General features: G+C 43.4%; 1 protein-coding gene across 8 annotated transcripts in view; it reads left to right on the top strand.

The window, feature by feature from the left end:
• LOC124643677 (copper-transporting ATPase 1) overlaps positions 1-26,549 on the top strand; it is an 81,443-nt gene that overhangs the window by 32,732 nt on the left and 22,162 nt on the right. For 7 of the 8 annotated variants that reach the window (XR_006985966.1, XR_006985962.1, XR_006985965.1 and 4 more), the window contains 17 exons: positions 6,250-6,367; positions 7,405-7,532; positions 7,986-8,116; positions 8,459-8,629; positions 10,660-10,745; positions 12,496-12,610; positions 17,818-17,984; positions 18,706-18,806; positions 19,281-19,409; positions 20,261-20,447; positions 20,911-21,008; positions 21,402-21,537; positions 22,988-23,128; positions 23,713-23,821; positions 24,292-24,451; positions 24,989-25,088; positions 25,549-25,749. Coding sequence is in view for 2 of the 8 variants with exons in the window: in XM_047182712.1 (XP_047038668.1) it covers positions 6,250-6,367; positions 7,405-7,532; positions 7,986-8,116; positions 8,459-8,629; positions 10,660-10,745; positions 12,496-12,610; positions 17,818-17,984; positions 18,706-18,806; positions 19,281-19,409; positions 20,261-20,447; positions 20,911-21,008; positions 21,402-21,537; positions 22,988-23,128; positions 23,713-23,821; positions 24,292-24,451; positions 24,989-25,088; positions 25,549-25,749 (2,278 nt within the window). In the remaining 6 variants the exon portion in view is untranslated. Of the gene's footprint in view, positions 1-6,249; positions 6,368-6,530; positions 6,628-7,404; positions 7,533-7,985; positions 8,117-8,458; positions 8,630-10,659; positions 10,746-12,495; positions 12,611-17,817; positions 17,985-18,705; positions 18,807-19,280; positions 19,410-20,260; positions 20,448-20,910; positions 21,009-21,401; positions 21,538-22,987; positions 23,129-23,712; positions 23,822-24,291; positions 24,452-24,988; positions 25,089-25,548; positions 25,750-26,549 lie in introns of those variants that run through there. The other variant, XR_006985967.1, reaches the window with a different exon arrangement.

Here is a 26,549-nt window from a genome sequence, read left to right as displayed (position 1 = left end):
ATGATGTTCCCATCATCATCATCTCCCGAGCCTTATTGCTTACCAGAGGTAGGAATTTGACATTACTCATACGGAGCTAATGTCAAACTTCTATCTCTAGTAAGCAAAACAACAGATAGATAGAATATCGGGAACGCTATTAAAGAGTTACGCAAATTGAATAAAAAGCGGATATCACTTAATCCAGTTTACACGCAACCGTTGTATAAGTAAATAGCAATGAATACCAATTAAAATGTATCCATGTCATGAGTAATGTAATAAAATACCAAACATTTAAAAGTCACACGTCACTACGCAAGTCATTAACTAAGCTTCAATCGCTTTAGGAAATGAACGGTAACGATGACTGGTGTCTGCACTCAGCGCTTAAGCCGCTTGATGCGCAAACAATTTGCACTCCGCGCGGTTGAAACAGAACGCGCTCTCTGCATTGTCTGTGTCACAATATTCAAATATCGAACGCGAATGACGCGGGAAAAAATTAACTTTATAATTTTGTGTGTTAAAAATTTAATTTGCAAGAGTGTAAAATAACGTTTCGGTCAAAATAAAGCGCGTATCTCTTGTTGTGGTTTAATTTATCTTATCGATTGCGTTCATATACCAACGTTGAGTGGGACTTTTGTTTTGGCTACTATTCGCGCGTAATTTGAATTTAGAAGTAATTAATTGTGTCAAATAGTGAAAACGACGTAAAAATCTGTGAAAATGTCCACTCAATTGTCTTTTATAAGAGAAAATACAAAAAATATGCTGAGATTGAGTCATATGCGTCAGACTTCTAGAATTTTGCGGTAAGTTCTAAGATAACTCATTTTACTTCTAGTCGACGGCACGTCAACCTACCTCAGTCTATCAAATGTCCTCAATACATTTTCAACCTTATCACAATAGAGGAAGGTGAATGTTCGATTGGTAAGATTTGACAGGACCTAATAAGTAGGTACCTATATCCTGGGGTTTTTCAAATTGGTAGAACTTACCCAAATTCTAATTAGAATTCCAATAAATACTTCATGCCTTCCTTCCTTATATTTTTACCTTTTTGTTTGGATAATAACAGATTATAAGCTATCTTCAAATTCAAATACGTTGAGTCGTGTGATTGAGTAACAGATATTAAAAAATGTGGACTTTCACATTTATTTATTCCAATATATGTTTTTTTTTAATACATTAATAAATATACAACACATTTAAATATGCAGATGATTTTGATAAGATCACTGAATTGTCTAAATAGTTCCTCGATACCTATTTTTTTCCTAGGAAATTCCCCCTTGGTGCGGCACTGTTGGGCACACCGCATGTATCTCGCTCGTAGTGTACTCGCTGTAGCAAATAGTAACACATTACGCGCGAACATTAAGTACTAGAATATCCGCGAATTTGCAACTTTTGTGCGCGAACAAATGTGCGCGCACTGTTTTGGTGGATTCTCGACTTTAGAATAAACGAATAAAGAACTACAGCCTTACTACACTTGTCTAAAAACAGTGTGGCTGCAAAACGGACCTTATTTCAACGTCTGTCATAATCTGTAATTTTTTTAGACAAGTGTTCAACAGACGTTTAAAAGTGTTTGTGGTACGACGGCTAGTGCTGAAGAAAGAGCATTCTTTCACATTACAGATGGCGTTGCTATCGGGCATTTTATTCATACATACATAGGTTATTTATTATGCTACAAAAAAACAGTTAGGTACCAGACTTACGTACTAATACGAAAATATTCGTTTTTTATTTCGACAAAAACAAACGATGAAACTAGTTTATTAAGTAAAAGTGATTGGCATTCACCTACTGAGATGTTATGATCAAATAAAATAAGTTAATGTAGTTTCGAAATCGATAAAATAAATATAAAATACTCAAGGTTGGCACAGATTCAGTTCAACAGAACAGATTGTACACAAAAACTTATCATCATCATCATCATCATCTCAGCCATAGGACGTCCACTGCTGAACATAGGCCTAAAAAGTTATAGGTAAATATTATTTCATTTAATAATAAACACGCAAGTTTAAAACTAGCCTATACTGTTCCTCGATAAACGGGCTACCTAGCTCTGAAAGAATTTTTCAGACCAGTTCAGTTTCCAGGTAGATGCGTTCAAACAAATGCTTCAAGCTTTATAATATTAGTATACCTGTACATACAGCATGCTTAAAACAAGCTGATTCATTTAATTTAACACTTGCACTTGAACTTGACACAGTAAAAGTTTTCAAAACAATACTACAAAGTTACGTGAACAATTGAAAAACAATTCTTTTGAAGTTTTCATAATATTATTATCGAAGTACACACTCATATTTTGGTGCGAAAATACGACAGACAGAGTTACTTTCACATTTATAATATTAGTAGTTTTATCTAACAAGCTTTAAAGTCGTGGTGGCCTAGTGGCTAAAGGACCAACCTCTCAAGTATGAGGGCGCGGGTTCGATCCCAGGTCAGGCAAGTACCAATGCAACTTTTCTAAGTTTGTATGTACTTTCTAAGTATTATTAGACACCATTGACTGTGTTTCTGTAAACTGTAGGTCCCGGCTGTCATAGAACATCCTTGGCAGTCGTTACGGGTAGTCAGAAGCCAGTAAGTCTGACACCAGTCTAACCAAGGGGTATCGGGTTGCCCGGGCAACTGGGTTGAGGAGGTCAGATAGGCAGTCGCTTCTTGTAAAGCTATGGTACTCAGCTGAATCCGGTTAGACTGGAAGCCGACCCCAACATGATTGGGAAAAAGGCTCGGAAGATGATATCTAACTAGCTTTATTCCACGTTCCGTGCAAACTACTGCCCGTACCGGGATAAAATATAGCCTATATGTTACTCGGGAAGAGTGTAGCGCCCCAACAGTGAAACAATTTTAAACTCGGTTCAGAAGTTTGGGAGCCTTTAGGGTACGTACAACAATTCATTAAAATATTAGTGTGGGAATGAATGGATTGTATCCGAATATATATCTGATTGAGTGTAGAGTGAACGATGAGAGTGAGACGATGAACGAGAGAGAGAGAAAGAGAACGAATGGAAGAGGACTTTGCTATGCATTAATGCATTACGACGACACGAAGGACTATGTTAAGATTTAAGGATTATATGATTGTGATTTTTGTAAAAGCTGCTTAATTACTAAATAAACGCTAAGAAGATTTTCCGGGCCGTTTCGCTGTTTCTTACCCCTACATTAGTATAGGTATGTCTGTTTACTATCTAAGATAAAGCTCTGTAAACTGTACACACATATGCATACATAATTTAAATTATTAAATGATGCGTGAAATGAGCCATTACTAATAATTTTTATGGTTTTCTGAAGTGTGACGAAACTGTAACTTGTTCTAATTGACTTAGTGATAAGGAAATAAAGAGAAAACTGTTGTTTTTACCTAATTGTCCCACGTAACGAATGCTTTATTTTGTAAAATAATTAAAATATTATATTTTTAAGAAAGAAAAATATTTTATTGACATAATACAAGACATATAAATAGGGCCTAAAAAGTCATCATCTCCCGAGCCTTTTCCCAACTATGGTGGGGTAGGCCTTAAGTCTAACTGGAGGCAGCTGAACACCAGTGTTTTACAAGGAGCGACTGCCTATCTGATTTCCTCAACACAGTTACACGAGCAACCCATTACCCCTTGGTAAGACTGGTTGTCAGACTTTCTGATTTCTTGCTACCCATAACGACGCCAAGCGTGGCTTAACCTTATGATAGAATGCGCCTTGAATACAGATACCACAAAGTGTTCTATGCCCTCAGTAAATCAACGCGAAGTAATTAATTGCCCTTGTAACGATTACATAGTATGATAGTAACGTGTAAATATTTCTCATTGTTGTTGTTGTATGCTGGTGCTTTGAGAACATCGCTCTTGTTTATAACACTATTTATACTGATATAATAATGAAGAAAATTTTTCGTTTGTTTGTTTGCATTCTAAAGGCACCGAAACTACTGAACTGATCTAGTAATCAGCCTTGGACGACACTAAAGTCGACAATAATTGACTTACATAACGCAAATACAACACGACGTATTAAAATGTATGTACGACAAACAATTGAAAATCACAAGAAAATGCAGGAGACACGTAACAGTCGTAAATAATATAGCTAAATGTTCTCAAAGCTAACTGAAAAACAAACATAGGTAAACAAAACAACCATATTGGCAATGAGTATTAATATATTTCGTAAAATATTCTTTACTAGCTTTCCGCCCGCGGCTTCGCCCGCGTGGAATTCGGTTATATTGCGGTATAAATCACAACTATAAGAAAACTTCTCATTCCCACGGAAAAATCTAAGAAGCGCGATGTAACGCTGGATACGATGAGCTACAGGTTAAAGCGCGAGATATCATTGCACTTCTTACGTATCTTAAAAAAAACAACGTCACCACGTTTTAAAAAGCTATCATTCCACTTCTTACGTATTTAAAAACACATCGTTACCACGTTTTAAAAACACCCAGCGCCATCTATCGCATATCTCAAGAACTAAATAACTTAACTAATACTTATACCAATTAGTATATAATTCGTTGAATTATAGTTAATTCAGGATAAGTAGATGTAAAAAAAACAGTTAAGACGATAAAACAAATTGTACGTCATCCCTCGGGAATTCCTCATTTTCGAGGATTCATTATCGTATCATTTAGCTTCTAAATTTATATGTTCATATTCGTTTGCAATATATAAGTAGATGTAAAAAAAAACAGTTTAGACGATTAAACAAATTGTACATCATCCCTCGGGAATTCCTCATTTTCGGGGATTCATTATCGTATCATTTAGCTTCTAAATTTACATGTTTATATTCGTTTGCAATATATTACCTTGTTTTAAACGACACACAGCGCCATCTACAATCCATCCATCAAGCAAACAATATTTTTGTTTTCCCTCGGGAATATCTATTTTTTTCGGGATAAAAAGTACCCTATTATTTAATCCGGACTTCTAACTTTACGTCTGCAAAATTTCAAAGCAATCGGTTCTGTAGTTACGGCGTGAAAGCGGAACAAACAAACAAACAAACAAACAAACTCACTTTCCGATTTATAATATTAGTAAGGATAACATTAGTATTTACTATTTGGAGTAAGTACATAAAACTGGTCCATAGTTACAATTCTAAATACTCGAACATTCATAATATCGAATGGTTATTAAATTGAACATTCAATACATCGCGCAGTCAATACATCGAGTGTTCAAAATATCGAATGTTCGTTTGATCGAGCGTTAAATGCATCGCATATTCATCCTATCGCAAAATCTATATTTTTTATGAATACAAGAAAAACTCAAAATTTACTAATAAATCACATTTTAATCTTTAATTCTTATCTTTTAACGGTAAATTTTAAAATTTTGTGTGAATTGAAAAGGCAAACGCGGGATTGGGAAGACCTACTTTACAAAAGAGGCAAAAGGGATGATAACGCGATTGAAAAAATGTTAAATAATAAAAACTACATTAAAATTTATAAATTATTCATAAATTTTGAGTTTTTCTTGTATTCATAAAAAATATAGATTTTTCGATAGGATGAATATGCGATGCATTTAACGCTCGATCAAACGAACATTCGATATTTTGAACACTCGATGTATTGACTGCGCGATATATTGAATGTTCAATTTAATAACCATTCGATATTATGAATGTTCGAGTATTTAGAATTTCGATTTATAGTGGTCGATCAATTGGCATTCGATTATTTGTCATTCGATTTGGCATAGTACACCCGATTTGAACGATGCATGTCATTGCTTGTGGTTTTGCTGGGTTTTGCTCATTGAATTTACTATAGCACTGTGACGCACACCAATATTTTTTTTTAGTACACTTGCTCGCAATGTTCGCTTGTATTTGTTCGCTAACTCATGCTAGCAGTGTGTTCGCATCGACGCGTACACATTTTTTTTATTCGCGAACAAATGTGCTCGAAAAGGTGTCAGCAGATATTGGGGTTTAATATTTTTGTCAATGAAAGCTTTTCTAAATGAAATACGGATCTTGATTAACTCAACAAAAATGCCAGTGTTCCTTATCCAAAGGGTAAAACGGATTGTATGTAACTATCCACGTGCCTATTTATTTTACGATTTTTTTCTACGCCATAAGGACAGATGTTCGGCCGTTTAGTTACAAAACCGTGGTATAATTAACCCTAGCAACTCCATACACGGTGACCTGACCACCTCCTCCTCTTGTCCACAGAGAGCCGAGCGCCGAACTGGTGGCGGTGCGGGTGTCCATCAATGGCATGACCTGCCAGTCCTGCGTGCGCAGCATCGAGGCCTCCACCAGGGAGCTGCCGGGCATACACCTAGTTAAGGTAAGGGGAGATAGTAACGTCTTGTAGGCTGGCGCCGGTGCGGGTGTCCATCAATGGTATGACCTGCCAGTCCTGCGTGCGCAGCATCGAGGCCTCCACCAGGGAGCTGCCCGGCATACACCTGGTTAAGGTAAGGGGAGATAGTAACGTCTTGTCGGCTGGCGCCGGTGCGGGTGTCCATCAATGGTATGACCTGCCAGTCCTGCGTGCGCAGCATCGAGGCCTCCACCAGGGAGCTGCCGGGCATACACCTAGTTAAGGTAAGGAGAGATGGTAACGTCTTGTAGGCTGGTGGCGAAGGTGGCTGCCAGCTATGTAGGCCGTATGATGATGATGATGCCGTCTCGACTGATTGACGGTCACAGCAGCTGTTCTCACATTAGGAGATCAGCCAGCTGTGCAAGACATACTTTAGTGCACAAGCATTCACGCGCACACAATTGCACTCTCTATTCGTTCACTCTCATAGAAAGATCCGCTTAATACAGTCATCTCCCGAGCCTTTTCCCAATCATGTTGGGGTCGGCTTCCAGTCTAACCGGATTCAGCTGAGTACCAGTGCTTTACAAGAAGCGACTGCCTATCTGACCTCCTCAACCCAGTTACCCGGGCAACCCGATACCCTTTGGTTAGACTGGTGTCAGACTTACTGGCTTCTGACTACCCGTAACGACTGCCAAGGATGTTCAATGACAGCCGGGACCTACAGTTTAACGTGCCATCCGAAACACAGTCCATGGTGTCTAAGATATACTTAGAAAGTACATACAAACTTAGAAAAGTTGCATTGGTACTTGCCTGACCTGGGATCGAACCCGCGCCCTCATACTTGAGAGGTTGGTCCTTTACCCACTAGGCCACCACGACTTAATACACGCTTAATACAGTGATTATGAAATAATGGTCAATAAGACAGAACATTTTTTCTTCTGCTGATAGATTTTGTCAAGACAACTTTAAGCTTCCTTATGAAAAAATAAGTGAATTAGTGATTTAAACACGTTACATAACTTCTAAAGTTATACCTATATTTGCAGGTGGAGCTATCAGAAAACGCGGGCTACTTCAGATATGATCCGCGCACCATCACGGAGGAGGCCATCCGGTCCCATATAGAAGACATGGGCTTCGAGGTACCCACTGACACCACGGATCACGAAACTAGGTTGGTCTACTTGGTCTTTTTGGTCTACTAGTAAGGTCTACTCGGTCTGTTTTCTAAGAATAGTTTGTAGAATCATTTTAAAAGTAATTCATAAGAAATACGTGTAGTAAGTCTATAGTAGTAAGTAGAGAAGTCTGTAAACGAAATGATGTCGTTGGCTTGGTTGGTACGTAACAGCTAGTTATCTCTATAGCAAATCACGGATCACGCCAGACAACGTTGCAATTCTAAAGCTATCCATTTAACTTCTTGGACATTTGTTCGTACAGATAATTATTGTCTCAAGATAATGTTGGCTGCAAAACAGCTCTTTTGGAACCTCAAAATATACAAAAGACAGCCCCAAAACACCCACCCTTCACCACTTCCTAAGTGTTATTGCTGGGAAGAAGAACTGTCGCAACAAATTCCCCCAGCAACGCAATTATTTGAAGGTAATGCCTTTGGTTCCAGGAACCTGCTACCCAAGGAGATCCCGACAGACCTGCTGATAGACATGTCCGGCACCGGCGAGGCGGATGAGCAGGAGGTTCTGCTGTCCATCGTCGGCATGACCTGCCAGTCCTGCGTCAACACCATTGAAGGTAAGTCTACCATCTCTGCTACCCAAGGAGATCCCGACAGTTGTCATCGCCCCTACGTCTCCTTAGCTTAGATAACAGACCCGTGTCGGCGGTGTTCTACGCACTCCTCAAAGAGGAGGCCCAGCAAAGCCAAGGTCTGCCGGGGCCGCGGGATTATTTGTAAGAGTTACCGCGGCGTTCCCTCACCGCTGCTAACCCACAGCGGGAGCCGTCATTTGATGATTTTTGGCGTCGTTAAAAAAAAGTCATCATATATACCATCGAAATACATACAGAGAGTTGCTACCTAATTGTTACCTTTTTATAAAGTCGACTAAAAACAGCCCCTTTTTTTCTTCACAGAGGCACTCCGAGCCCTACCAAGTGTATCGCAGGCCACAGTGAACTTGTCCGAGGGCACTGCTGTGGTGGTGGGCGCGCGCAGCAGTACGCTCGCGCGGACGCTGGCTGACGCAGTGTACGCGCTCGGCTTCTCTGTCAGTGTACGCGCTGTGGACGGCGAGCTGTGTGCTGGTGAGTGCTGTGTATCGCAAGCCACAGTGAACTTGTCCGAGGGCACCGCTGTGGTGGTGGACGCTGGCTGACGCAGTGTACGCGCTCGGCTTCTCTGTCAGTGTACGCGCTGTGGACGGCGAGCTGTGTGCTGGTGAGTGCTGTGTATCGCAAGCCACAGTGAACTTGTCCGAGGGCACCGCTGTGGTGGTGGACGCTGGCTGACGCAGTGTACGCGCTCGGCTTCTCTGTCAGTGTACGCGCTGTGGACGGCGAGCTGTGTGCTGGTGAGTGCTGTGTATCGCAAGCCACAGTGAACTTGTCCGAGGGCACCGCTGTGGTGGTGGACGCTGGCTGACGCAGTGTACGCGCTCGGCTTCTCTGTCAGTGTACGCGCTGTGGACGGCGAGCTGTGTGCTGGTGAGTGCTGTGTATCGCAAGCCACAGTGAACTTGTCCGAGGGCACCGCTGTGGTGGTGGACGCTGGCTGACGCAGTGTACGCGCTCGGCTTCTCTGTCAGTGTACGCGCTGTGGACGGCGAGCTGTGTGCTGGTGAGTGCTGTGTATCGCAAGCCACAGTGAACTTGTCCGAGGGCACCGCTGTGGTGGTGGACGCTGGCTGACGCAGTGTACGCGCTCGGCTTCTCTGTCAGTGTACGCGCTGTGGACGGCGAGCTGTGTGCTGGTGAGTGCTGTGTATCGCAAGCCACAGTGAACTTGTCCGAGGGCACCGCTGTGGTGGTGGACGCTGGCTGACGCAGTGTACGCGCTCGGCTTCTCTGTCAGTGTACGCGCTGTGGACGACGAGCTGTGTGCTGGTGAGTGCTGTGTATCGCAAGCCACAGTGAACTTGTCCGAGGGCACCGCTGTGGTGGTGGACGCTGGCTGACGCAGTGTACGCGCTCGGCTTCTCTGTCAGTGTACGCGCTGTGGACGGCGAGCTGTGTGCTGGTGAGTGCTGTGTATCGCAAGCCACAGTGAACTTGTCCGAGGGCACCGCTGTGGTGGTGGACGCTGGCTGACGCAGTGTACGCGCTCGGCTTCTCTGTCAGTGTACGCGCTGTGGACGGCGAGCTGTGTGCTGGTGAGTGCTGTGTATCGCAAGCCACAGTGAACTTGTCCGAGGGCACCGCTGTGGTGGTGGACGCTGGCTGACGCAGTGTACGCGCTCGGCTTCTCTGTCAGTGTACGCGCTGTGGACGGCGAGCTGTGTGCTGGTGAGTGCTGTGTATCGCAAGCCACAGTGAACTTGTCCGAGGGCACCGCTGTGGTGGTGGACGCTGGCTGACGCAGTGTACGCGCTCGGCTTCTCTGTCAGTGTACGCGCTGTGGACGGCGAGCTGTGTGCTGGTGAGTGCTGTGTATCGCAAGCCACAGTGAACTTGTCCGAGGGCACCGCTGTGGTGGTGGACGCTGGCTGACGCAGTGTACGCGCTCGGCTTCTCTGTCAGTGTACGCGCTGTGGACGGCGAGCTGTGTGCTGGTGAGTGCTGTGTATCGCAAGCCACAGTGAACTTGTCCGAGGGCACCGCTGTGGTGGTGGACGCTGGCTGACGCAGTGTACGCGCTCGGCTTCTCTGTCAGTGTACGCGCTGTGGACGGCGAGCTGTGTGCTGGTGAGTGCTGTGTATCGCAAGCCACAGTGAACTTGTCCGAGGGCACCGCTGTGGTGGTGGACGCTGGCTGACGCAGTGTACGCGCTCGGCTTCTCTGTCAGTGTACGCGCTGTGGACGGCGAGCTGTGTGCTGGTGAGTGCTGTGTATCGCAAGCCACAGTGAACTTGTCCGAGGCATCGAGTGTCATTAAAATCATTTCAGACAATTTACTGTGTAAAAGAGACTTTGTAACGTTATGCCAGAACGTAGTTTCAGCTGAAAGACGCCCACTCCTGGACTGCTACCTACCCCAAGGTTCGCCATTTTGCTCAATCTTCAGCAACCCACATCCACTGCTTCCTGGTAAACTTGAGCCAGATCGTCATCCATCTAGTGACCTGAAAAAATGTGACAGAATATCCCAATGATTAACTTCAAATGCGTTTGTTTTCAGATTCAGCAACACAAACCAAAAGTGAAGAAGGTTCAGGGGATGGTATCAAACCACCTTCTCCTGTCAAGAGTCGGACGCAAACTAATGTAAGTGAATTTCTGCTAAAATCATCGAAATATTCTTTGTTTTTACATATTTCAATCGGTAATATCTCAGTAACTATTAATTTTTAACACATACTTTAGTAGAAAAAAATACTCAGAATCATGTATAGTATACATTGGTAATCATTTTTCCAAATGTATAATTTCACCATGTATGCTCACTTTTGATCTAAATACATTTTTTTACTGTTCAGTAATGCTTCTAATCATTTAAGCTTGACTGTCAACAAATCATCATTTGCCTTACATTTCCGAACAAGTTGGGGTCGACCTCCAGTCTTAACTAGATGCAGCTGAATACCAATATGCCACATAGGCTGAGGGTCTATCTGACCTTCTCAAACCAGTTACCCGGGCAACCCAATATCTCTCAGTAAGAGTGGTTGTCAGTCTTTCTGGCTTTTATGGATTGAAAGATATTCAAATGACATCCAGGATCCACCAATTTCACTTGCAATTCAGTTAATAAAAAGTTCTGTAGAAGATAAACTGCATGTTTTATCTCTTGGCTTGTGTTTAAACACCACCCAAAAAAGTACCTATTTTACTACCAAAAAAATTCTAAACGGTTACCAAAATGGATAAATGGTCACCAAATAACGTTTCCAAAAATATTATTAGATAAAACCATTTTTTCGTATTATTGACTACTAAAAAAATATATGGACGCCTTTAAAATACACTTTAGACCAAATATTATATATTGTCACTACTTAGATGTTACCAATTATGTAATACCATGACTCCTAATTTGGTCATTTTTGTTAGACTAAAAAAGCTAACGATCGCTAGAATATTTCCCAAATACCAATTAATATACTAGGGTTCCCAAACGTACGTCGCTTATTTATTGTTATATGAATTTGTGAGAGAAGAGAATATATTTATTTGCTTGAAATGTGGTTAGGTACAATATAGGTCTTACAATACAATTATGTTTCTCATATCTCGCCTCATATTCAGCATGCAAATTTTATAGGTATGAAATGGCATAATTCTCAATTACTCAAAAATGGTAAGTTACTCAGTTACTTACACTATTAAAAAAGAAAAAACTAACACATACAAAATTATACACTAAAACATACAAATAGTCAAAATTTAAAATTTAAACATTTAAAAAGAATACAAAATCATCAGTGTAACTCAGTGCGTTTAAAATGTAAGCACGCAACATGCAGCAAGCATGGCTTCTGTCACGGCTCCGACGCTGCGGGGCTCCGGCGGTCCCATGCGAGCTTATCGTCCCAGATGGTTTTCACGCTCACCACCGCAGCTTCGGCTTGCTGGCCGGCTCGGCCGGCCAGCCTCAGCCCCGGCGGCGAGCCTTAAAACTACCTGCGCCTCAGCTCGCAGGCCGCCTCGCCCCTCCGCGCCTACGCGGTTTTGAATTGCACTCTAGGGGTAGGGCAGACCAGACTACGTGGAGTCGGTTTTGCAGCGATTCGTTTTCGTCCCTAACTTTTTGGTAGTAATATTAATCTTTTAGTTGGATAGAATTTGGTGACCATTAATCCATTTTGGGAACCAAAAATAATATTTGTGCGAGATTTGCGATTTTTCTGGTGTTATTTTATTTTTTTTGGATCATAATATTATATACTGTAGTGCCCTTTTAATAAAGTCAATTTATTTTTTTTGGAGTTGTTTATTTTATTTGGTGCCTCACCTTAGAGTCTTAAAAATATTTTTGGTGACCGCCTAAATTATACCCTTATCTCTTGTGGTACAGGGCGCAGCATCCCCGATCCCGGAGAGCGAGCTGTGTCGCTGCACGCTGGAGGTGCGCGGCATGACGTGCGCGTCCTGCGTCGCGGCTATTGAGAAGCACTGCACTAAGTTGTATGGTAAGTTCAGTAGTGGAAGATTTGTTTATGGAAGTACACACATCAAAAGTGTCTAGGGATCAACATATATTTTTGCAATAACTTTTCTCCTGATTGATATTAATTAAAATTTTCTTTAAGGATTCATCAAATAAAGTGTTTTCGTTTGTCACAGTAACGATAAACCAAGTCACCTTTGCACTAATAAAGAAATTTGCCATTTTCCTAATAAAGGGATTTTTGACATTTGAAACACTAACACAAAAGTTCGAAAAAAAAGACTGAAATAACAGTTTTCTTTAAAAGTTTATTGGGTAACTTAAACAATTAATAATCCGTGTTTCTACCGCGAACACTAACAACACAAGAACATCGGTTTGGCATACTCAAAATGAGTTCATCCAAATCACGATGTGGAATGGCCGCCCATGTTCGTTGCAACAACAAAAAAAGGTCTTCTTGCGACTGGATACCCTCCATATTCGGCAGAGCTCTTCTCTGTAGCATATCCCATGCATGCTCAATCGGGTTCAAGTCTGGCGACTGAGCAGGCCAGGGCAGGACATTGATGTTAGCTGCCGCGAGAGTCTGTCTTACAACTCTTGCGGTGTGCGGTCGTGCATTATCATGCATTAACTGAAATAAGGGACCGATTTGCACTTGTAGAGGAACGATGACGTCTGATACAATCGTCTCAGCATAAATTTGAGCGTTGAGGTTGCTTCTGATCCAAATCAACTCAGTTCTTCCGCCGATCCAAATACCCGCCCATACCATGATGGTTCCACCACTATAAGGATGGACTTCCTGGCAGGATTTTAATCGCTGTTGGCGTCCAGGGGTTCTCCAGTGTCGTATACGTCTTGTATCCGGTCTCATACCAAAACGAGACTCATCAGAAAAGCACACGAAACGCCATTGTTCTTCTGCCCAATTTCTGTGTTCAAGAGCCCATTGATATCGAATCCTACGATTGTGCATTGCTATAGGTGGTACCCGTAGCGGTCTTCGGGAATGAAGGTTCACTTCATGCAAGCGGTTTCTGACTGTTTGGTCGCTAATTAAGTTCCCTGAAGAGTGATGAAGCCTCACGGCTAACATCATGGCGGTTATTGTTGGAGCTCTTCGAGTTAAGATTTGAATGTATCGGTCTTGTCTCCGTGTGGTGCAGCGATACCGTCCTCCATGGCGCTCAGCTACGGTACCAGTGCTTCGGTAACGTGTCCAAAGTCGACTGATAACACTCTGACTTGTATTCAGAGCTAAAGCCACAGTACGTTGCCGGGAACCAGCTTCTATCATTCCCACGGCTCTGAGCATTTCTTCCCTGCTTAAATGACGTCGCCGCTCCATAATAACGTTGGTTTTAATCAGTAGTAGGGAAACAGTAGCACTAATAATGTCTTCAATGCGTTGTATGTGTTTATAGGGAAAATATTGACAGCTGATTTTCATCTTTTACTCGAATTTGATTCACAGTTCCTGATTCAAATTATGAAATGCACCAAAAAGGATCCATATAAATTTATAAAATCATAAATTTATTACAAAGCCACATCTCAATCTCAAGAAATCCGCATAAAAATGCTTGATCCCTAGACACTTTTGATGTGTGTAGTAATTAATATGTACAAAATGAGGTAATAAGTGGTGTTTATTCATTTTACGTTTTTAAATTAGAAGCCTTTTAGTGATTCTTGAAGCGTATACTCCATGTGAGCAGACACTTAGCTGAAGGTAAAGGTGGTAATGGCTCAGATGATTAAACAGTTTTTATTATTGTATTTACTTGATTTTGAGATGCATTTAATCTAATTAATTTAAATCATCTATATAGCTGAATCCTCAGCTTTCAATTATGCAACCGAAACGGGCAAAAGTTCATTCATTTAAAATGTTTTAAGAACGAACAACGAAAGTAAGCGTCTGTAACAAAAAACAACTAATATTAGGGTTATGTGAAGTTCGAAGAGAGGGGGAGGACACCATAACCCTCGAATCAGGTCACCTAATGTACTTCCGAGAGGGAGACCAACAATCCCAAGGTGGCGTTGGGTTTCTGGTTAATAAGTCCCTAGCTGATAACGTTGTGGAGGTGTCTAGTGTGTCGAACAGGGTAGCGTACCTTATCATAAAGCTCACCGACAGGTATAGCCTCAAGGTAGTGCAAGTGTACGCACCGACCTCGACACATTCAGACGATGAAGTGGAGGATATGTTTGATGATATATCAAGGGCCCTCCACTTCACTACAAAGACCCATTACACCGTTGTCATGGGGGACTTTAACGCTAAAGTGGGAGTACAGATTTGCGACGAATCGGCAGTAGGATCCCATGGATTTGGAAGCAGGAATCATAGGGGGCAAATGCTCGTCAACTTCCTCGAACGCGAGGGGCTCTTTTTGATGAATTCCTTTTTCAAAAAGCAGCCCCAAAGGAAGTGGACGGGGCAAAGCCCCGACACTATGACTAAAAATGTGATTGACTTCATCATGACGAACAAGAAGCACATATTCAGAGACGTCTCCGTGATCAATAGGTTTAATACCGGGAGCGATCACCGACTTGTCCGAGGCTCTCTGAATAGCAACTTCAAGGCCGAACGTTTCCGTCTGATGAAGGCCAGGCTCCGACCAACACTGCTCCAAACCATGACAGGATCTGAAACGTTCCAGTCAAATCTGGAGAACCGATTTGCCGCCGTGGAAACCACAACAGACGTTAACCAGAACCATGAATATGTGGTTCGGATCCTCAGGGAGGAAGGTTCGAGATTCTGTAACATGCAGCGTAAGGGCAAGAAATCAAAGCTTTCGGAAGAGACATTAGGGCTTATGAAGAAACGACGTGAAAACCCGCCTGTCACTTCGTCAGCTAAGCGGGCTCTAAACCAAGAGATCAACAAGCACGTACGACGCGACCTCCGGTGCTCCAATACTCTTGCCATTGAAAGAGCAATTGAGCTGAATCGGGGGTCAAAGGTGTTCGTACAATCTCTTGGAAGAAGCCACTTGACGAAGCTGACCACAACAAGTCGAGAAGTCGTTTCTTCGGTGCCGGCAGTCCTTTCGGAAGTGGAAAATTTCTATGGCCGGTTATACGCATCGCATGCATCTCGACCTGATCCCGGAAATGAGGATTCTAGAGCCACATTAACACGCAACATAACATTTCACCGAAGACCTGCCAGAAGTCAGCAGTGGCGAAATCGAGATCGCTCTGAGATAGCTCAAAAATGGAAAAGCCCCTGGCGAGGATGGCATTACAACAGAGCTATTAAAAGCAGGAGGAAACCCCTTACTGGAGGAGCTCCAGAAGCTTTTTAATGCCGTCCTGTTTGAAGGGAGAACTCCAGAGGCGTGGAGTAGGAGTGTTGTCGTCCTGTTCTTCAAAAAGGGAGACAAAACCCAGCTGAAGAACTATCGACCCATTTCCCTCCTAAGCCACGTCTATAAGCTGTTCTCAAGAGTGATCACGAACCGACTTGCGCGAAGACTCGACGAATTCCAACCACCGGAGCAGGCTGGGTTTCGGAGCGGATACGGCACCATAGACCACATCCACACAGTGCGGCAGATTATACAGAAGACCGAAGAGTATAATCAGCCCCTGTGTCTAGCATTTGTGGACTATGAGAAGGCCTTTGACTCGGTTGAAATCTGGTCTGTTCTGGAGTCCCTGCAGCGTTGTCAAGTAGATTGGCGATACATCCAAGTGATGAGATGTCTCTACGAAGCCGCTACAATGTCCGTCCAAGTACAGAATCAGCAAACAAGGCCCATACCGTTGCATCGAGGAGTGAGACAAGGGGATGTTATTTCCCCGAAACTGTTCACTAATTCACTAATGCAATGGAGGATATGTTCAAGACGCTGAACTGGAAAGGACGCGGCATCAACATCAATGGCGAACACATCTCTCACTTGCGATTTGCTGACGATATCGTCATCATGGCGGAAACGCTGCAGGACCTACAACAGATGCTGAACGACCTGGCTGAATCTTCTCTACGCATCGGCCTACGGATGAACTTGGACAAAACCAAGGTCATGTTCAATGAACATGTTCTACCGGAACCGATTGCGATACACGGCGCCGTTCTCGAAGTTGTTCGGAAATATGTATACCTCGGGCAGACATTGCAGTTAGGTAGAAACAACTTTGAGGACGAGGTGAATAGGAGAATTCAGTTGGGTTGGGCTGCATTTGGGAAGCTACGTCGAGTCCTAATATCGTCGATCCCACAGTGCCTAAAGACAAAAGTCTTCAATCAGTGCGTCCTACCTGTCATGACTTACGGAGCCGAAACATGGACACTGTCGGTACGGCTGGTTCACAAGTTTAAAGTCGCTCAGCGGGCTATGGAAAGGGCTATGCTCGGCATTTCTCTGAGGGATCGCATCAGAAATGAGGTAATCCGTCAGAGAACCAAGGTCATCGACATAGCCCACCGAATCAGCAAGCTGAAGTGGCAGTGGGCTGGCCATATTAGCCGAAGAACCGATAACCATTGGGGTAAACGAGTTCTAGGGTGGAGACCACGCCTCGGCAAACGTAGTGTAGGACGTCCTCAGGCACGGTGGAGTGATGACTTGCGCAAGACGGCTGGCAGGAGCTGGATGCGAGAAGCTGAAAATCGATCTCAGTGGCGTGCACTTGGAGAGGCCTATGTCCAGCAGTGGACTGCGACAGGCTGATGATGATGATGATAATTCTAAAACTGCGAAAGAATTCTATTTTCAAGCCCTATTTCTTTTTCGTTAGGGTGCGTCCACATCTGGCGAATGCGCCGCGAATGCGCAGCACGCGAGCCGATCGCGAGCTGTCCGCGAGCTGCGCGCGTGCAGTCACTGCAATAGTTCGGTGCTTGTCTTTAGCGCAACTCACGCAAGGCTCGTATAGAGCGCGCGAGCGGCGCGCGATCTGCGCGCAATCAGTTCTCGCCCTTACAGTTCCGTATATTGGCTCAGTACTATCGAAGATGGCAGACGTCGCGCGCCGCCTGCGCGCCGCTCGCGTGCGGCGCTTAGGTCGCGCGCGAGCTGCGCGCGGGCCAAGCAGAAGCGGCGCACGAACAAAAATGCACGCGCGCAGCTCGCGGACAGCTCGCGATCGGCTCGCGTGCTGCGCATTCGCGGCGCATTCGCCAGATGTGGACGCACCCTTAGATCAACATTCACCCTTAATATACCAAATATTTTTTCTTACACCTAACTTCCCTTCCAGGAGTGGAATCAATCCTAGTAGCCCTGTTAGCAGCTAAAGCAGAAGTCCGCTACGCTCCCAGTAAGATCTCAGCGGCCGACATAGCGCACTGCATCACGGAACTGGGCTTCCCGGCTAGCGTGATCAGCGACTGTGATGGCAGTGGACAGAGGGATTTGCATGTAGCTGTGAGTATTATTATCTGCCTAGCCTTTTCCCAACTATGTTGGGGTAGGTTTCCAGTCTAATTGTGCACAACTGAGTTTCAGTATGTCACATGGAGCGACTGCGTATCTGACCTCCACAACCCAGTTATCCGGGCAATATGATACCCCTTGGTAAGATTGACAATCTGACCTCCTCAACCCCGTTACACGACTACCACTTCATACGACTGGTTGTCAGACTTTCCGGCTTCTGACTGCCCGTAACGGCTGCCAAAGATGTTTACATGACAGCCGAGACCCACCAATATAACATGCCTTCTGAAACACTGAGGAACTCATCATGACCCATCCTACCAACCGTTGCTTAACCTTATAATCGATCAACCCGTGTGGTTGCTACTTAGCCACGAGCCCCTCTTCACTTAGCCACGAGCCCCTCTTCACTTAGCCACGAGCCCCTCTTCACTTAGCCACGAGCCCCTCTTCACTTAGCCACGAACCCCTCTTCACTTAGCCACGAGCCCCTCTTCACTTAGCCACGAGCCCCTCTTCACTTAGCCACGAACCCCTCTTCACTTAGCCACGAGCCCCTCTTCACTTAGCCACGAACCCCTCTTCACTTAGCCACGAGCCCCTCTTCACTTAGCCACGAGCCCCTCTTCACCTAGCCACGAGCCCCTCTTTACTTAGCCACGAGCCCCTATTTCCTGCACAAAACAAATAATAAAATACCTCATTTCAGATCAAAGGCATGACATGTGCGTCGTGCGTGAACAAGATAGAGAAGAGTGTACTTAAGCTGACGGGCGTCGTGTCCTGCACTGTGGCGCTTACTACTAGCAAGTAAGATATTTACTACCTTTAGCTAGTGGTTTTATTTACACAATTCTATAGTGTGCCTTCCGTAAGTGTTTTCTGCCGTATCCCGTGGGAACTACTTCGGGCACTTGGATAAAAAATAGTCTTCCTTAATAAATGTGGCTACCTAACACATTAATATTTTTTGTCTAATCGGACCAGTATTTTGTACAAGCAGAACAACAATAAAAAAATAATTTGTTTTTTTTAAGCTTCGATATCTCGAAAACTAGACATTTCTCAGTCACGGTGTAGAACAATAAAATTATCGTTGTATGGAGTTTAAACTATATTGTTAATTTTCTTTGTGAATATTTTTTCATTCTGTATTTTTTATTCTCACTTTTATTTGAAAAATTGCTCCTTCTGAGTTTAGACTATCGGCAAGCTACATTATCCTCGAGTAACATAGGCAGCTAATAAACATGTAAAAAATAATAATGTTATTTCTATTTACAGAGGTAAAATAAAATACAACGCGGAACAGATAGGGCCGCGGACGATATGCGAGGCTATCAACAACCTCGGGTTCGAAGCCAGCGTCGTGACGCCGCACAACAGAGGCACTACTAACTATTTAGAACATAAGTGAGTACATGTTTATGTTATTCATTTCAAATATATTCATTTATTGCAAGAAACAGGACTTGTATTATGTGCATAGATTTCTAAGTATATCTTAGACACCAATGACCGTGTTTCGGATGGCACGTTAAACTGGAGGTCCCGGCTGTCATTGAACATCCTTGGCAGTCGTTACGGGTAGTCAGAAGCCAGTAAGTCTGACACCAGTCTAACCAAGGGGTATCGATTTGCCCGGGTAATTGGGTTGAGGAGGTCAGATAGGCAGTCGCTTCTTGTAAAGCACTGGTACTCAGCTGAATCCGGTTAGACTGGAAGCCGACCCCAACATGATTGGGAAAAAGGCTCAGAGGATGATTCATTTATTGAAACAAACAATAGGACTTATATTATGTGCATAGATTTTTATTTTATCTCGCAGTTCAGCCTAGGAGCCTGTGGGTGCCTAGAATTTAAGGCCTCCAGCCAGGGGCGTAAAAACTTATAAACTAAGCGACTGCGCTAAGGGCACCACCTGTGGAGTACGAACCTTGGCTTAGGGCGTCGCTGACTAACGGCAAGGGGACAGGCTGGATCAGATTTTAGGGGCGTTTTAACTCTTAATGCTCAGCTACGCGGGCTGGCTTAGCAAGGGTCGGAGGGGGTCCAGCAAGAGAGAGAGAAGGGGTGTCCAGCAAGAGAGAGGGGTGTCCAGCAAGAGAGAGAGAGGGGGGGGTGGTGGCTTGTGGGAGGAGGTGCTGGTTGTGGCGACTTCGCGCCATTTTATATTCGGCCACCACCGCGGCGGTGCGGTGAGCGGGCGACGCCGCGTTACAAACATCAAATTTAATTTCATATTTACATTTATACCCTTCCAGAGAAGAAATAAGAAAATGGCGGAACGCGTTCTTAGTGTCGCTAATATTCGGGGGTCCGTGCATGGTCGCCATGGCGTACTTCATGGCGGTGATGTCGCGCGGACACAGCGCCCGCGACATGTGCTGCGTGCTGCCCGGCCTCAGCCTCGAGAACCTGCTCATGTTCCTGCTGTCCACGCCCGTGCAGGTACCCACAGAAATATTCACCCACATATATCTGTCACTCATTCCTATGTACTACTTACTCACTCGCTCATACACCCACTCACTCGCTCATATACCCACTCACTCGCTCATACACCCACTCACTCGCTCATACACCCACTCACTCATATACCCACTTTCATTTACCGTTTTAATAAAAAAAAATCAATTGTTTTATCGTTGTTTTAAGGAAAATAAGGACACAGCTTGATGTGAAAAATCTGTGACGTCATATTTCACATTTTCATACAAATTGCATAAAAAGAAAGTAATCGTTTTTGATAGTTCATTAAAAGTATTGAATTGGACTCGTTGTCAAGTACCGAATTCTAAAGGTCTATCATCCCTTTAGATGTCGTAACTTCTTCTTCGTGTCAGCCTGGTCGGTGTAGGTTGGACGCAAGGAGGATTGACATCCAAAAGTATATCATTTTGTTTTGTTGCAGTTTATCGGCGGTTGGCATTTCTACAAGCAAGCTTACAAGGCGTTGAGTCACGGCACTTCTAATATGGACGTGCTTATATCTATGACTACTACTATCAGGTCAGTTAAATACTAAAGTTGTTAGCTGATTTGTACCTAAAACTAAATGGCTGTAACTGTTTTCAGGGATTTACTTATGTTCTTTCATAAAAAAAAACTGTTTTAGTGTGAAATTGTGACAGAAATAGTCTCTTTTACATTTAATCTATAATACATAGTTTTTTTTTTTTTTTACTAAAAAGTTCATTCATCTCATTAATCGTTTTGAAGATGGTGATCAATCATTTGTTATCCTATGTGAAAAAAGTGTGCGAGAAGCGGTAAAGTCAGATAGCCTATGGGGTAGCGATAGTGTCAGTCTTATCTGACAAAAACGATTTCTACGCCCTTAACGGCTGTTCCCAATATATAATCTATCTATTGTTTTTCTTACCTTATTTATTTTGTCCGCAGTTACGTATACTCTCTCGCCGTAGTAATAGCAGCGATGGCGATGCAGCAAGACACGAGTCCGGTGACATTCTTCGACACGCCGCCCATGTTACTGGTCTTCGTATCTCTAGGACGATGGCTTGAGCATATAGCCAAGGTAAGTCAAGTGGTGATAGTGGTGATTAAGCCTGGGATGGGTAGAAATGCTGTAGAGAAATGGGAGGAAAAGGATTTGCCTAGCTAACTGAGTTGAGGAGGTCAGATAGGCAGTTGCTCCTTGTGGCACACTGGTACTCAGCTGCATCCTGTAAGACTGGAAGCCAACCCCAACATGGTTTTTTTTTGTACCATATCCGCCATGTTTATGGCGCCTATTCTATTCTAATTCTCTTTCATACCAGTTCTCGCTTACATGCCTCTCGTACTTCCATGCTGCATACTGTTTCTTTCTGATATCCATCACCATACATTCTCGTGGGTGAGATTCCCACTTGTTATCTGGCTATTGTAATGATTTATATTTATTTATTTATATCAAATTTTAGGGTGAAATTTTAAGGTGCTGTTTTTGATTTCTTTTAATATTTGCAAAAATTTTCTTATGCTAGTACGTAGTTATTTACATGTTTACTTACTTAACTTTAAATACAATTTTACTACCTAGTCTACCGCTTACAATAAAAAAAAAATATTTTCCCATGCTTCTTATTTTATACATTAATATAAAAGGAAACATACTTTTAAATTCGTGTTTTATTTTTATTAATTACTTTCATTGCCACATTCTCGCAGTAACTAAGAAATGTATCTCTTTTTCCCCGACATCACCTCGCTCACAGTGTTCCTGGATATAGCGGTGTCCAGCTCACATTCCAACCTGTAGCGTTCCCTGGCAAATATTGGGCAATCTAATATGATGTGAGGAACCGTTTCCTCCGCGTTTGGGTCGCAGGCGCATGATGGGCTCTCCTTACACTTGAAGCGGTTCAGGTATTCGGAGAACCCACCGTGCCCTGTTAATATCTGTGTTAGAACACCCGTTGGCCTCACCTGTTTTACAATACGGATTGCGGCGATGGCGTCAGGAAGAAACATCTTCGTCACCGAGGCCGTCTCGCCCGACACGTATCTCCGATTCCATTTATCGAGCGATCCCATGCGGATCTGGCGTCTGATGAATGAAATCGGACATTGGTCGTAGTCCGGCTTCCTCCGTAACGACAATGCTGCCTCCTTCGCCAGCTCTTCCGCACGCTCATTCCCCGGCAGGCCCGCGTGGGCTTTGATCCAGCCCCAACATGGTTAGGAAATATCTCACAAAGAGGAAATGCTGAGAAAATGTTGGGGCTGGTAGGGATTTGTATAAATGAGTTTTGGTCAAGTGGTGATTAGTGATTTTTGATGCTGGTTAATTCTTCACATTTTATAATGCATCTTGCTTGTGTTACGTGTTTAAAAGACGGTAGAATGACCATTTAGTAAAAGCAAGTCAAGTGGTGATTAAGATTATGAGGTCTATGGTGTTTAGAATTGCAGTTATGGGTGCAGTAGTCTAGACTTAAAACACAAATTTCGGTCATGTAGTGATTAGTGATTTTGACTTTCAGGGTAAAACATCAGAAGCATTATCCAAGCTGCTTTCACTAAAGCCTACGGAAGCAGTGTTAGTAACGTTAGATGAAAACGGACATCCTATTAGCGAGAAGAGCATACCTGTCGACCTGGTGGAACGGGGAGATACACTCAAGGTATGTCATTATTTGCCTAGCCGTTTCTTTAAAATTTGGAGTGGATGTTTCAGAACCAGTGTTTTATAAGGAGGCTTTTATTATTGGACATGAGATTGATAAAAGATATTTCATTTTATAATTTGCACATGTACAGCTTTGCATTTCTGAAGCTTAAGCGTTTTGTGCTATTTCCTGCACCCGGACATGTTGCATCATTTATAATTTCTGTTGGAAAAAGAAACAAAACACAGACATAGCCACACTCAAACACACAAATAGACACTCTCACACACATATAAACACACACAGAGAGACACACTCACACACACAAAATAATGGAGATGGGTCATCCGACTAGACCACCTTCCATTTGGATCTCTTGATAACGTCTATACTTTCTGGAAACACTCACACACACATAGATATACTCACCCACACATGGACACACATACACGTGACACACTAACACACGTAGAGACAAAGGCACACATACATAGACATACCCACACACACAAAATAATGGCGGGTGGTCCCATTAGACCAACTTCTATTTGGATATCTTGATAACTTCTATCCATTCTAAATTTGATGCTTTTCTTCAGGTGGTACCCGGAGCGAAAGTGCCAGTGGACGGTAAAGTGATCTTCGGTCAGAGCACGTGCGACGAGTCGTTGATCACCGGCGAGTCTATGCCCGTGCCCAAGACTAAAGGTAAGTAGGATGAGGAGGCTGTGGTTGTAAAACTTTCATTAGGTTCAATTTTCAATTGGTCAACCTGAGTTTAAAAGGTTAGTTGTTTGAGAAAGGTAGAGGTTAGTAGTTGTGTTGTGTAGGTTGTGTTTGAGAGCAGCTAGAAAGTCAGTGGTTCTCAAACTTTTATTATGTGGGGTGCAATTTACATAAATAAAATAAGTAGTTTTGTATTTTTGTCACCTTACATACCTGAGATAGACATTACGACTAAGTCCGAGAAATTCAACTATAAAATGTTTGTTTTTCATATATCCTACCTAGTTTAACATGACATGATTTTATCATTCGCGCTAATAATATTCCTCAAAGTCATTGTGATGAAAATAGTTATTTAAAAAAAAACATGTAACGAAACATCATTTAAACATTAGGAGTTACCTGTACTTGGCTCAAGTTTTACTAACAAATTATTCCTTTTCTATCCCCAGATTCAGTAGTAATAGGCGGCAGTATAAACCAGCACGGAGCCCTCGTGGTCTCCGCGACTCACACGGGCGAGGCGAGCACGCTCGCGCAGATCGTGCGCCTCGTGGAGGACGCGCAGGCCAGCAAGGCGCCCGTGCAGCGCCTCGCTGATACCATCGCTGGGTATGTGTGAATTGCACCCGTAAGGGTTCATGTTTCTTTTTTACAGCGGGAGTTATTTTTGTGTGTTAATTTACAGTCTAGATATGTTATAGGAACTTCTAGAAATTTTTGAAGCTTGCACCTTAGGGTTCATGTCTATTTTTGCACCTGGAGGCATTTTTATGTACGTTTTGCATGCTAGCTATGTTATGTGGCACTTCTGTAAATTTTTTAAACATGCACCCTTTAGGGTCATGTACTTTTTTGTACTGTGACATATACATACATATTACTTTTGATCCCTTAACATACAATCAGGGCTTGTAAAATATTTTTATGTTTGTGCTTTAATTTTTGCACTCCAAAATTTTGACGTAAATATTTGCACCCGGAATATTTTACTCCTGTTTCTCTAGCTTTAATAAGACTTGCACCCTTAGGGTGCATCTATTATACATACACTTACGTTCAGCATATGCAATTCCTGCACTCGTAGACCTATTACAGGTTGTTTTGAACCCTATGAGGTGCACTAATGTTAAAGTTTTATATTCACAGATACTTCGTGCCCCTGGTAGTATTCCTATCTGTGCTGACTCTCGTCTGCTGGATCATCAGTGGAGCGCTCAATATTGACAGAATCAAACTTATTACGCCGGTGAGTATCTACATAAAATAATTTCTTTTGCACCTACATTATTATCTACTAGCTTCCGCTCGCATCCCGAGGGAACTACTTAATGCACATGGATAAAAAGTAGTCTATATTTTATTCGGAAATTAAGCTATTTGACTGTCGAGTTTTATCAAAATTAATTTAGTATTTTTGTTTGAAGAAGGAACAAACATCCATGCATACAATATTTCGCGATTATGATTATAGTAGGATTTAGCTTTGCTAGTTCTTCACTGTTTAGTATTAAATGCTGTTCAAATTCATCGCAGACTCGATTTAAAGGGATAAAGGCTTAGGTCCAAGTGTGGGCAGATCGATAAGGTTCCAGTAAGTACACTAACATGAGACAAAGTTCTGGTACATTTATGACTTACTGCGGATTACGATAACCGGTCCATCCCTTATTTTTCGATAAGAAATTGAAATTACATTATATTTCCAGCCAATGTACGTAAACGCAGGCTACGCAGCCTGGGAACTGATAGTTCAGACAGCATTCCACTTCGCTCTGTCAGTGCTGGCTATAGCATGTCCGTGCGCGCTGGGGCTGGCCACGCCGACCGCGGTGATGGTCGCTAGCGGCGTGGGGGCCAAGCTGGGGCTGCTTATTAAGGGGGCTGAGCCGCTGGAGAACGCTCATAAGGTAAGGAGTTAAGAAAATAGGGAGATTAATGCATAAAAATACATGTGTGTGCCATATAAGTCTAGCTGTTCATCATCTCAGCCATAGGACGTCCACTGGTGAACATAGGCCTCCCCCTTTGATCTCCACAGATACCTGTTGGAAGCGACCTGCATCCAGCGTCTTCCGGCGACCTTTATAAGGTCGTCTGTCCACCTCGTTGGTGGACGTCCTACGCTGCGCTTGCTAGTCCGTGGTCTCCACTCCAGCACTTTTCGGCCCCATCTGCCATCTGCTCTGCGAGCAATATGGCCTGCCCATTGCCACTTCAACTTGCTAATCCGGTGGGCTATATCGGTCACTTTGGTTCGTCTACGGATCTCCTCGTTTCGGATTCGATCACGTAGAGAAACACCGAGCATAGCCCTCTCCATAGCTCGTTGAGCGACTTTGAGCTTTGAGATGAGGCCGATAGTGAGAGACCACGTTTCGGTGCCGTAAGTCATCACTGGTAACACACATTGGTTGAAGACTTTCGTCTTGAGGCACTGAGGTATGTCGGACGAAAAGACATTGCGTAGTTTCCCGAACGCTGCCCAGCCGAGTTGGATTCGGCGGTTGACCTCTTTCTCGAAGTTGGACCTACCTAATTGGACTACTTGTCCTAGGTAGATATATGAGTCAACAACTTCGAGTACCGAGCTTCCAACAGAGACTGGGGTGGGCTGAACATGGACATTTGACATAATTTTCGTCTTGTCCATGTTCATTTTCAGGCCCACCCGTTGTGAAACTCGGTCGAGGCCCTCGAGCATCATACT

The sequence above is a fragment of the Helicoverpa zea genome, chromosome 28 (assembly GCF_022581195.2).
Source record: "Helicoverpa zea isolate HzStark_Cry1AcR chromosome 28, ilHelZeax1.1, whole genome shotgun sequence".
Taxonomy (NCBI): Eukaryota; Metazoa; Arthropoda; class Insecta; order Lepidoptera; family Noctuidae; genus Helicoverpa; species Helicoverpa zea.
This window is presented reverse-complemented; position numbering and strand designations above follow the sequence as displayed.